Source organism: Ptychodera flava (genome assembly GCF_041260155.1).
Source record: "Ptychodera flava strain L36383 chromosome 23 unlocalized genomic scaffold, AS_Pfla_20210202 Scaffold_24__1_contigs__length_23054250_pilon, whole genome shotgun sequence".
NCBI lineage: Eukaryota > Metazoa > Hemichordata > Enteropneusta > Ptychoderidae > Ptychodera > Ptychodera flava.
The window spans coordinates 13,814,736-13,827,296 of NW_027248278.1; the positions used below are offsets into that span (position 1 = coordinate 13,814,736).

Sequence of the window (12,561 nt, forward strand, 5' to 3'; positions counted from 1 at the left end):
CAAAGATACTCATGTCACTCTTAGATTGGGCTTTATATCAAAGTAATTCTTCCGGGCCTGCACATTGTTAGGCAGATGTAAAGTAAGCATTTGAATTGGAGACGCGGCTGCAATGAAAAGGTACGAGAGGATTGCTAGAAGTGTGTTTCAAGTGTTTGTTGTTGTTACATTGGTAAACTTTGCGGATACTAACGCTCAAAATGGTGTAGACGGTGACGAGTCAGGGGATCCTGACTGTTCGAGTACAGAGTTCTACTGCCCATACAACAGTACACACCGATGTAGGCCAAGAACTGCACGATGTCTGCTCGAATCAGAGAGAACCGAACAAAGCTGTTTGAATCCTCGCTCTCAACGAGAGGAAGGCTGTCTCGGAAACCTGACAACCGGAGTTTTTAAAATCTTGAACGGTTTAGCCCCGATCGATTATAACATACCATTAGTTTCGCATCGCGGATACAGCTTTAAACACGAGTACGTTACCTACCGTGGAATTACCTATGACTACAACCTTGATGGTGTTCACATTCATGATATTAGCAATCCAAACTACAAGTTCAAAACTCAGACCGTTACGGAATATATAGTTGGTAAAAGTCGATGCAATACAAGTGACCTGGCTGCATTTGCTTCGCAATGGGAAGAGGTAGATTTCCAAATAATTGGTCATAACTGTCAAGATTTTGCTCGGCAACTGATCCAGTTTATGAAAAACGATTGTAGGGCGACGCAACCATCAACACCTAGTGATACAGAAATCACCGACACTAGCAAAAAGGATATGCTGGTTCACGACGACAAGAACGGTCACAAGAACGATAACAGTGTGTCCATCCTTGAACCAAAGTTAACCAGGTCCTCACAGGCCGACGTGGAAGAGGACTGCTTCACCAAGTCTGACCGGACCGAGCAATTGGTGAAAAATGCAGTTCCCGGGGAACACTCGGAAACGTATTCGAAATACGCGTAAGGTTTTGTCGTATTGGGAATAGCGGTTGCAGTTGTGATTGTAGAATCATTGGTTGCCATAGTAACTGCGAAGAAAAAGCAAAACAGACAGGGCAATGGGGCACTGCTAGAAGATATCGAGTAATTTTCAACAGAAATAGAATGTGCCTCGGGGACATATATTTTGACTCTCAAACCTTTTTCAATTCTTCTCTGATCTACCACTTGTGATCATGTATATGAGGGTTCATCTTGAAGCCCTTTGAGCAAGAAAAACTGTCATCGTCTTAAATTTTTGAAAATGTTAAATTTTCTCTTCATTTTGTGTATTTTTTTCTCTTGTGTCGTATTGTCACGGTGACCCCGGTTTTTATTCTTGATTTTGAAAGTGTATGGTTGAAAGATTTCTTGAGGAAAATTTGAGCCAAAGTTTAAGTCTTTTACTTTCGAAGCGCATACTACCTTATTTAAATAGAAGTGGCACAACGAAATGCTTGTAGCAACCGAATATAAATCCTGCGACAACATTTATACTTAAACACCTTTGATTATACTTTAGACAATTTACCTACAACAAACACAGGTCACAATCTAAAGTGTTGTTTTGAATGCGTTTAACCAAGAAACTTATAAGAGTTCCAACTGACACAAATTAACCATGAAAATGTCCTCAATTTGAACGTGCAGACAGCATCTATGTAGTATAGCTTGGGAACTTCACCTAATTTGTGAAGCATCTGTGAAGTTTCATTATTCTAGTTTGCAATGGACGCGAGTTCAACTTGTTGCGTATTAAATTATAGAATTTTTTATTTGTTTAAAGACGATAGTAGTGCATTTCTAAATGTTTGGCCCAAAGTGAACTCGTGAGATTCTAAACAGTAAGCTTACACTTTTGACCCCGAGCTAGTGTTTTTACCTGAATGAGAAACTTGGTCGTCATGTTGCAGAATATACAGTGTTCACGCCTAACGGGAATTTGGATTCCCGATTGAAAATCAAGTTCAGCTAGAAAAAATTGTGCTTTTGTTGTTTGTATTTCTTCGAATTCTCAAGGGCACACCTCTACCCGAATCAGGGATGAGTGCGACCATCCTCGTGCATGTTGTCGTCTGCTATTACAATGCGGAAGTTACATTGGCTTTATTCGTTTCATAACTTTGTGTCCATTATTGGACAATGTTTTCCTCAAATCTTCCATAAATCCATCAAACATGAGCAACAATTATAAAACATCTATGGACGAGGGGTGGTTGGGGGTGGCAGGAGTATCCACAAAGTTTTCTTGAACATCAAGTCTACAACGAAATGCCATAATGACCATAATGACGAAAAGAGCGACCTTTTCACGTTGACGGTAGAATGTGCCTTAAGTACTAATATTTGACTGACAACTTTTGCGATACTGCTCTGATCTATCGCTGTGGAGGCTCATTTCAAATCTCTTGCGGTACGTTAGCTTTTCACAGTCTTATTTTTGTGAAAATGAAAATTTTAATGCACTGATATAGAGTAAACACGGACATGGCGACCATTTTAAATTTCGTATATCAGCGAATTTTGGGTAATTTTTTTCTGTAGTAACAATTTTTGCACGGTGACCCCTGATTTTTTTCAAGAGATTAAAAGAGTAAGGTTAAAAGTATGCTTGAGGAACGTTGTGGCTAAAGTTTAAGCCTCTCAATTTGAGGCGCATACTACCTGAATGCTAAAATGACAAGACAACGTGTGATATCATAAAAACATTATAACAGCTTGCATTAAGTGGTGAAGTATTCCGTTTCGTTCCTCTTGATCTCTCGAATGTGGGTGTTTCTGCGTATTAACTTTTTTGAATAGAGTTACTGTCTATTGTATTTGTTTCCCCGCATAAAGGATTAAACTGTACTCTTCAACCGAGAAAGACATTCTAAAAGCAGTACCTGTCAATACAAGTTGTGGTGCTGGGACGAATGAAACGGAAAAAAAATGGCCAGCAAAGGAGAGGGTGCCGTTCATGGGATTGAAAGTATCGTGGCATCTTTTATAGCTTTTCAATCATTGTCAGTGAAATGCTGAGTGATCTCACGGAAATATGCTTATATAACGTATGTCAGCCAGAACTCGAATAATTTGTGATTGCTCTTCCCCTTGGACAACGATAGCCACTCTTCATTCGGATTTAGCAAGCAAGTAGTCCCGCACATCGTTTTGTAAAAGTTCTGCCAAATCGCTAGAGTGGACAGTTTGCTTTTTTGCCAATTTGATGGATGTCACTCTTTGAAATAATTAAAATTGTTTAAGAATATGTCGTCCGCTCCAGATTTGTCCCTGACTCTTTCTCCTCTTCGTTTTAATTGTATGCAGGCTGTATTTACGCATGCAAACGTCATTTCAGTCACCAAACTTTAATGAGTTCATGACATCTACGTTATCAATTATCGGTGCGTTTCTTTCACAGATGTAATTGGAACGATACTTTTTATGAGAAAAATCTAAGTGTTTCACTTTCGAGGTGCATATTACCTGGCAGTGCTCTCTCTCTCTCTCTCTCTCTCTCTCTCTCTCTCTCTCTCTCTCTCTCTCTCTCTCTCTCTCTCTCTCTCTCTCTCTCTCTCTCTCTCTCTCTCTCTCTCTCTCACATATGTGTATACACACACACGTATATATACATATGTATGATATATATATATATATATATATATATATAATATATATATATATATATATATATATATATATATATATTCTATATAAACATGGCATTGAAATGATTATCTGGTGATATCAGTGTAATCAGTTCGTGTACACTCTAAAATAGGAGACATTTGCTGAAGTCATGACCTTTTGTATTGGCCAATGGCAGAAGGGAATTTCTCATGAATATTTAAATTTGTAAATGCGGAAGTGAACGTACGATTTTGCGGGAACGAACCCATTGGCAACTTTCGGCGGGTTTTTTAACCCCAGTTGACAGATATTCGGTGTCTTTCGAATGAAAATATCTCCAAAATGGTCTACACTTTAAAATGGCAGTTTTGGAGGGTAGTACGTGCGAGATTCTTCTCGTTACGTCATTTTGAAGTTAGTCATTGAAATACGCAAATCGCCATCACACTTTCCCGCGATTTTAACGTTGACAGTCGACTCATTTTTGCGGGCGTTTTACGATCGTAGTTCTAGCTTACTTAGTTATTTCTTATATCATTCGAAGGGGCAGAAAACCAGCTTTCTAATGATGCCTAACACTTGGGTCCCACGGATAGGTGCGCAACGGTGCGCGGTTTTGAAAACGGGAAGCATTGTTGATCGCAGGTCGTGACTAGTATTGCAGGCGTATAGCCCTGCGTACAGGTCCGTTTTCCCAGCGTTATATCGAACCGTGAACGAAGACATGAAATGACTGGCCATCCGATGGTTACATCAATTGTCAGTCCTCAGCTGAAAACGTCTAGAAGACCATGTGAAAGTGTCTTCCGTCCATGGCATGAACTTTACGATGTTCAAGTTCCATGATTCTGTTGCTGCGACTCTGTTGTTTTCCTCGATAGGCGGAGTCGAACAGTCGCGATATGCGCATGTGTCAGACCACAGACGTACGTCTCAACGTTGGCGGCGGTGTTCCGCATGACTTTATCGACACGGTGATTGGTTTATTTTAGTCACATGGGCGTTTATGGGATATATTTTGAACGTCTCCTATTTTAGAGTGTGTTCACGAACTGGTCATGACCAGTAAGTACTTACCGACTGGAAAGTTGACAAGGACGTATTCAAATGGGCTTCCGTTTTCTGGTCTTGACGTCTGTGATACAAACTCGCAACCAAAATAAAAATAAGCGGAGAATACATAAGTAATATTCTAATGGATTGTATTTAAGTTAACATTTTCAATCGCTGCTTTCACGGTACGAGTTCCTAGAATGATCAATAACTTCTCTAGTGTATGCTAATGGTTCTTGTCAATTTGCATTTTTTTCATATTTTGTCATTTCTATCTTAATCAGCCTTGGACCTTAAGTGCAAACCTACCAACAGTGTTTTAGCATTTTTCACATAAAGCGAATGGAACAATAATTAATCTTGCTCTAACAAACTCCAACCTATCCTCATTGTAATTGGGAATTCTCGACTCACGGCTTCTCAGTACAGCTGCATATCATGTCGGTGCATTATTAATGCTGTCAAATTATTCAGTTGTCGACAATAACGTCCTATCTCACACGCACACAAATTGGCTCCAGTACCCATAGCAAGCAAAAATGCTGAGTGTTAGTGTCAGCATGTTTACTTTTTGTCAAACGTTGCACATCACTTAGTGTTTGAACAGCTACCAAGTACCCATACATACACACAGGGGAAGAGTTGCGGGGTCCAGGTAGGACTGTATGATTTTTGTAAATAGGCCTATTATGTACAAAGTCTCTACACGCTTCTCTGGTTATCAAAATCCAAGGGTTATGAGGTCAGTGAGTTCATGTAAAAACAAGGGAAGCTCTATTTTATCTATCCACGACTGATCACCACTTTTTACTAATTGTTATATGCATCTAAGATTTGCTCGTTTGTCAGGAAACGTGCACGTCGGTGTACATCAAATTTGATTTAATCTGTAAATAGACTTATATACCGTTTTATGAAGGATGAGGAACTCACCATAAGAGGGCGGCATTTACATGACCAGAAACATGCTTATTATTGTGAATGTTCAAAGTTCTTCTGCGGCATGATGGGGGCCACCTTGTAGACACAGTGATAATCTCTTCATCTTTACAAGGGTTAATAAGTGCAATCTTGATCTGGAGATGGGTCCTTGATTCTGGTCAAAGTCGTTATTCTATTATACATCAGCTGCAAGACAGATTATCTGACATGTACGGAGCTATTAATCTCTCTTCAGGCAGGAATTGACGCCTGCGAAGCGTATAATGCCTTAGATGAGGCAGATGATCAAAAACAATTGTGTAATGTAAAAAGAAAAGCAGATGGGATTACATTTGTAGATTAATTCGGCATTACTGTACTATCCAATTATCCCAAATCAGTTTCAATCGTGTTTATGAATCTGTTCGCGTGTACATCAGACCACCGGGCCCGGAATTTGTTCTACTTTTTGCCGCATAATATCTGTATTTGTACTCGTATGTAAACAATGGTTTATCAGGGGTAAATATCATACATAGGGACGATTTAGCATTCAATTATCACTTAGCATTCAATTATCACCTGTCTCACAGTCCCTCTATCTTTAGTGGATAGAGGGACTGTGCCTGTCTGAATATCAAAATCGCAGTCACCGCTGAACACGATCACGTATGTCCCACGGCTGGGAGAACCATAAACCCCTTCCACCGTCGTGTCTGCCTGACAGTCAGTGCAAACACCGCGTTTTGTAGTTGCTACAGGATGATGAAAGTACTATATCCGGTTTAGTTGCTAAATTGAATGACATAATCATAGACCACGATTTCGCCTATTATTTAATTGGCAACAAACACAGTACTTGCAGCGTTCAACAGCCTGTCCCGAGTAGGCAGACTTCGCCTTAGTGACCCGAAGGCACAGAAGCCAGTGACGGCGTGTATCTTTGCCGCGGGGTGAAGACTTTTAGGCGACATATCGAATTTTACATCCATGGTGATATGTACGTTAGAGGGACTGTGAGACAGGTGATAATTAAATGCTAAATCGTTCCTATGTATAATATTTACCCCTGATAAACCATTGTTTACATACAAGTACAAAAACTCCCGTCCAGTGTTTGCAATAAGCCGCGTCATCAGTAATCCCCTCTCGTGCACCCACAGTCCTGTAGATATTGGTTAATGCTTGCAAAATGCAAACACTCAATGCGCCCTCTTGGTCTGTAATCAGGTCACAAGAACGTATAGTAGCTGATTGCTTCTGGTACCACAGGGTATTGCCACCATTATTCGTCTAGAAGTTCTGAATATGATCAATAAATAAACTTTCTTTTCATTATACAAGCCTTACCTGTATCTAGTGTGTGCCCATTACTTTACCTTACCTATTCTGTATGCTTTTTCAACGAAAACAGTCCATATGTTATTTTTTCTGTATGTTTTTTTTTCCATATCTGTTATTGGCCCTCCCTAATCCCCCTCCTTAATTTGTTCTGCCGATCACCAACGTGGGTCGGGGGGGGGGGGCCTTATCGCCCTGACCAAATAACTCATTAACAGCTCATAAGGTAAGAAAGAGACTACCTTATGAGCTGTTAATGAGTTATTTGGACAGGGCGATAAGCCCCAATCGTTGTTGATCGGCTGAACCAATTAATGAAGGGGATTGGGAGGGCAATTAACAGATATGGATTGTTTCATTCGAAATACCATACAAAGATAACGAGCATAAAGTAATAGGCAAACACTCGACATAACTTCTAGACGAATAATACCAGCAATACCCTGTGCTCGTACAGGTAATTATGTGTCCAGACACCTGTATCTGTGCAGTAGTTAACATTTAACGTTCAGAGCGACCTATCGATTTACGACGCCGAAGAAAGGTGAGTGTCCGCCATGGTGTCCGTACGATTTGTCGTGTTTTACATAGCTCTGATTGGCTGTATTGCCGCCGACGATCCAACCGTAGAGCTGAAATCGGGTAAAGTCGCCGGCAGGGTGGTGGAGTTCGCGCACAAAGACGTCGATGTCAAATGCACAGTGCACGTCTTTCAAGGTATACCTTACGCCGAGCCACCGATTGGTGACCTTCGATTCCAGGCACCCATTTCAAACAGGCCCTGGGAGGGGGTCCGCGATGCCAAGGAACTTGGTAAAGCATGCATACAACCGTATATATCAATGTTCCCGTTGGACGAGCCACAGAGCGAAGACTGTTTATACTTGAACATATATGCACCGCAGAGAGAGGTAAGTTTCTGTGACCCATTTCGTTACATTTCTTTTTCAATTTTGACAACTATACCTACCCTCGATCTAGTGGTCTATTCCTGACCGTACAGTACGTCACATTGTCAATGATTACAGTGAGACATGATCAATGTTACTAGGCTCAAAGGGGAAGGATTTCTGGTATTCGGACATTTACACATGCACAAAGGATACACCATGGAGCCATGAAAAAGACACGAATGTCGTTGACAATTGAAATGCGTATTCTAACGAAGTCCTACCATGACTACAATCAGAATGCCCCAGTCTGACCTTTGCCTTCCGTTTGCAATTACTCAGCATTTTACTAGTTTCCCAATACACATGTCTCCGGATAACAGCGTCTTGCAAAAGTAGAACGTTGCTCCACACTATTTGACGAGTTACATAACCGATAAAATAAACCGATAAAGTACCCCCAGCACACAACGGTGAGCGTTGGTCCATGCCAGGAGGAGTACGTGCGTAAATACGGTGACCGACCTTTGGACAAAGATCGTGTTACGCTCACCTACATTTGGCAAGCAGGTCGTCCCAGGCATGTGTCAACAATGAACATAAAACATAAATGCTTTTTTCAAAATAACCCTTTTTCTACAGTTTTCTATAATGTTTGCCTAGTTCAATGACCTTATGCAAATATTGCATGGCATTTCTGGAAGTCTAAATTACTGCTCGTTGATTGAAAAATTGTAAACGTAAAATATTCCTACGAAACAAACTGCTCAATCAAAACGGAGCAGCAGAGAGGTATATAAATTTATCAACATACAAATCTACGTAAATATACACGCCATTCGTTGGGGGGGAGGCAACTCTACCTAGTCGTGACGTCATTAACAATATATACAAAAGCCACCAGATGTACAAGCCATTGTTCTTCAGTGAAGTCGTCATTGACGGCCGCCTACAGAGTGACAAAGTTCAAACGTGGATAAATAATACCGTTTAGACAGTCTTTGCTGGTAAAGCAGGAGAAAAAATAAATCATTGTTACTCAAAGTTTGTTGTCGTTTGAAAGCTACAGAGGTGTTGACGGAACAAATTCTGAGTATTTCCACATACTCCCAGATGAAAAACAAGAAAAAAACTGTAAAATAAGCGCAACCACAGCGCCCTGAACTAATAATTGTAATGCGAAAAATGTATACTTGGCGCAATACAAAACATTTCCAAAATAACTAAAGAAAAATTGTATTATTGAGGAGGAAAAATTTTATTATTGTTCCTGACCTGACGACCAGCTTTCTGTCATTATCATGGCAGGGAATGGACCAATAAATGCATCCTTCAGCGAAAGCTTCCAGGAATCCGATTTACGGCAAGACATACCTGCATTGCTAAGCTAGGATGTCAGTTTGAAAGATAATACAATTACAATTAATTTACAGGATGATTGAATGACTTTAGAGAAAAAAAACGTCCAGAATCACCTCTTTTTTCCGATCTGTCTTTGTGAACGAAAACAACAATAACTTTTTTGTAAAATTAGGTGATATGTGAAAACAGCGCATCCCAAGAATTTCGGTACCGATTTTGCTAACCGGACCAACTGCCGTTGCCAAAGTCCGTAAACGCTCCAAAATGAATAGTATCTCATCATGACATCTGAATAGCTATTGATACGAATGACTTCAAGTCTGAACGGGCGATTGAGTGTTGCAAGTTACAGAAGAAAAACACTTTGAACGAAACTATTGTTTGTTCCTTTGCCGTTTTATATAGTCGGCGTGTATCTAACAAGTATAATGGACCCACTTTTTGGCGGATAGGGTTATGGTTGAATAATATCCTAAAACAACCCATTTGATCACCTAAAAATACAGGGCTTTACGAGAGTAATTAGAGAAAAAAGATCACTTGCAAGAACACATTTATTTCAACTACGCTTGATCAGGAAAGCCTGCTAGGACTAGCTGTAACTTTTAACTAATTTTTCACTACTCTGTTTTAATGTATCAACTACAGAATTTTACTATAATCCGATCATCATGACCACTGCCCGATGTCTTGCTTGCCGACACAGCCTGTATATGTGAAATGACCATTGCTATTGTTGATAAATGTATTCTAGTCCTGACCTGAATACAAAATTTGAACAATAACAATGCAGATTATACTCATATAGGGTATATTTATGAGGTAAATATTAGGAATTTCACCATGATGTGGTGCAGGGATTCAAACCAGAAACTGCGGATGATACACAGAACAAACAAAATAAAAAAATGACCAAAGTTAGAGCTAATGGATCTTTAACATTGGTACTTGTTTGTGGTTCAATTTTTTTCACCCGACAGTCCGGAAAGCTACCAGTGATGGTCTGGATTCACGGCGGCGCTTTATTCATGGGTTCCGGAGGAACATATTACGACGGCACGGCACTGGCTGCCCTTGGTGACGTCATCCTGGTGGCAATCAATTATCGACTTGGTCCGTTCGGCTTTTTCTCCACTGGTAGGTGTTTCCTCGCTTGTCTGTATATGGCTCATCGCAGATGAAGATTTTTTGTCGGTACAATTTTGCTCGGTATATCAGGGAAGTCAACTGAAAGAAGATTTATCGGTAGTGGCAGGCTTTATGCGTGGACATCACGTGAATCTAAACACTAAAAAAGCTGATATCAATGTCATTTCGTATCTGTTTTGTTACAATGTGCCTCGGTGACAGATATTTGTACATTTAAACTTTTACAATTCTTTTCTAATCAACCACACCGATGGGATCTCATTTTAAAGGTTTTGATATGAGAAAATTTTAAACCTTCTTAGTTCTTCGAAAATTTTTTTTTCTTGAGTAAACGCTGGTATGATGGCTACTTTTGAAATTTAATTTTTGGTAAATATTGGCTAATTTGTTTCTCCTGACCAGTAGCAAAAGCTGTAAGGTGACTCTTCCTTTTTATGTTAATTTCGAAGGATAATGGTTGAAAGATTCCTTGATGGAAGTTCAAGCAAACGTTTTTTGTCTTTCACCTTCGAGGCGCATACAACCTTGAAGTCTGAAATAAACATAATATCAGGGAAGATGAAAGCGCAAAGATGTATTAATTAAACATTGCGGGGTCTATAAATGAAATAACACGTGAAATAACTGCATTGAGAATGATGTTGATATTGTCCGGTTCTGACATAAAAACTGAATTTCATCGCTTATCCTCCAACAGGTGATGAACACGCCACTGGTAATTATGGCTTCCTGGATCAAGTGTTGGCTTTGCAGTGGGTCCAAGACAACATAGCAGGTAAAGGCCGGCCACTCGAAATCAAAATATCAATTCCAGAAATTCGTCTTATATGTAGACCAGGCTTCTTCAAAGAAAAGCCTTTCAAATGTTCTGCAGCAGCTGCTGGAGATGCATATGCCATTCTCGTCATTTTTGTTTTGTGTCTTTTTCCCCCACAGCATTCGGTGGAGATGCCTCCAAAGTGACGATCTTTGGAGAAAGTGCGGGCGCAATAAGCTCCGAATACCTCGTGTTATCTCCTTTGACAGACGGCTTGTTCAATCGAGCAATTCTACAGGTAAGTTTATTAAAACATACACCCGGTAGCACCAGGAGTTTGTCAAAGGTGTTTAGAAAAGAGGTAACGTCTACTGGCTACGAGAAAAACTATGTACTGGATATCTGTGGAGTCTTTTTCCGTCGATTTTTTATGTTCCTAATAATCATTGATCGACTAGTGCCAAACTGTAAAAAGTTACAATGAGTCAAGTACGAAATGTGTCTTGTTTAGGAGTGGTATAGAATCTTTCGTCTACGCAATAATGGAGAGCTGTGAATGAAAAAGGGTATTCTGTTTCGCTCTCTGTACAGTCATATGTACATTTTTTCCTTCAAGTTTGCTTACTCTTTTGGCTTTTCACATGTCGGCCTTCTCACGTTGGTCTATCATATTGTCCCTGTTTATCTCAATTTTTGTCATTCTGTCTGTCCTGCTGTCTGTCCTTCTATCTGTTTTCATCTTTGTCCAATTTGCTTTTTTTCTGTTCTCCTTTGTCGCTCTGTTTGCTCTCTCTCTCTCTCTCTCTCTCTCTCTCTCTCTCTCTCTCTCTCTCTCTCTCTCTCTCTCTCTCTCTCTCTCTCTCTCTCTCTCTCAGAGTGGAACAGCGTCCCTGCAAGGATACATCAGTACAGATGTGGCATTTCAAAACAAGATGTCTCACGGTTTGGGTAAACTGGTCGGTTGCGAGAGAGAAACGTCCAAGGAGTTGGTTGAATGTCTTCGTAGCGTGCCTGCTGAAGACTTCGTAGATGCCAGCGATCCGCAAACGGTAAGACTTAACATTGATTATTGTGAACGAGCTCAAATATAGATGAATACTTGTCGAAACGCGCATGCGTTAGTCATTTTGTACATGTGTATGTAACACGTATTTTTATTCCCCCAAATTTTGTTGATGCTAAAACTTTATTCATACTTCTTTGTAACAGTTGGCAAAATTTCATTTTTTCGCACGACTGCAAATAGATTTTTTTAACATGCAGCCAAGCTTGTTTCAATATAATTTAAACATCTATGGCGATTATGCACATATGAATGCGCCAACCTTACATAGGATCACATGGATTATTCGTAAATGGTCAGAAAAGATCCAGTATATATTTCAGTATCAGTTTTGACCTCGCGACAGTGTCACCCTGGGTTTTTTTGTGAGTTTCACTGTTGAGGGCGTACTGACTCCTGGGTATATTTGTTGAATACCAACATGCTTT

At 40.0% G+C, this 12,561-nt stretch overlaps 1 protein-coding gene across 1 annotated transcript in view; it reads left to right on the forward strand.

Annotated features, from left to right (window-relative positions):
* The first annotated feature begins 7,396 nt into the window (after positions 1 to 7,396).
* Positions 7,397 to 12,561, forward strand: part of LOC139124976 (fatty acyl-CoA hydrolase precursor, medium chain-like) — an 8,560-nt gene continuing 3,395 nt past the window's right edge. The window contains exons 1-5 of the mRNA XM_070691094.1: positions 7,397 to 7,823; positions 10,145 to 10,301; positions 11,011 to 11,088; positions 11,250 to 11,368; positions 11,946 to 12,119. Of these exons, the coding sequence (XP_070547195.1) occupies positions 7,470 to 7,823; positions 10,145 to 10,301; positions 11,011 to 11,088; positions 11,250 to 11,368; positions 11,946 to 12,119 (882 nt within the window). The 5' untranslated portion in view covers positions 7,397 to 7,469. The remainder of the gene's footprint in view (positions 7,824 to 10,144; positions 10,302 to 11,010; positions 11,089 to 11,249; positions 11,369 to 11,945; positions 12,120 to 12,561) is intronic.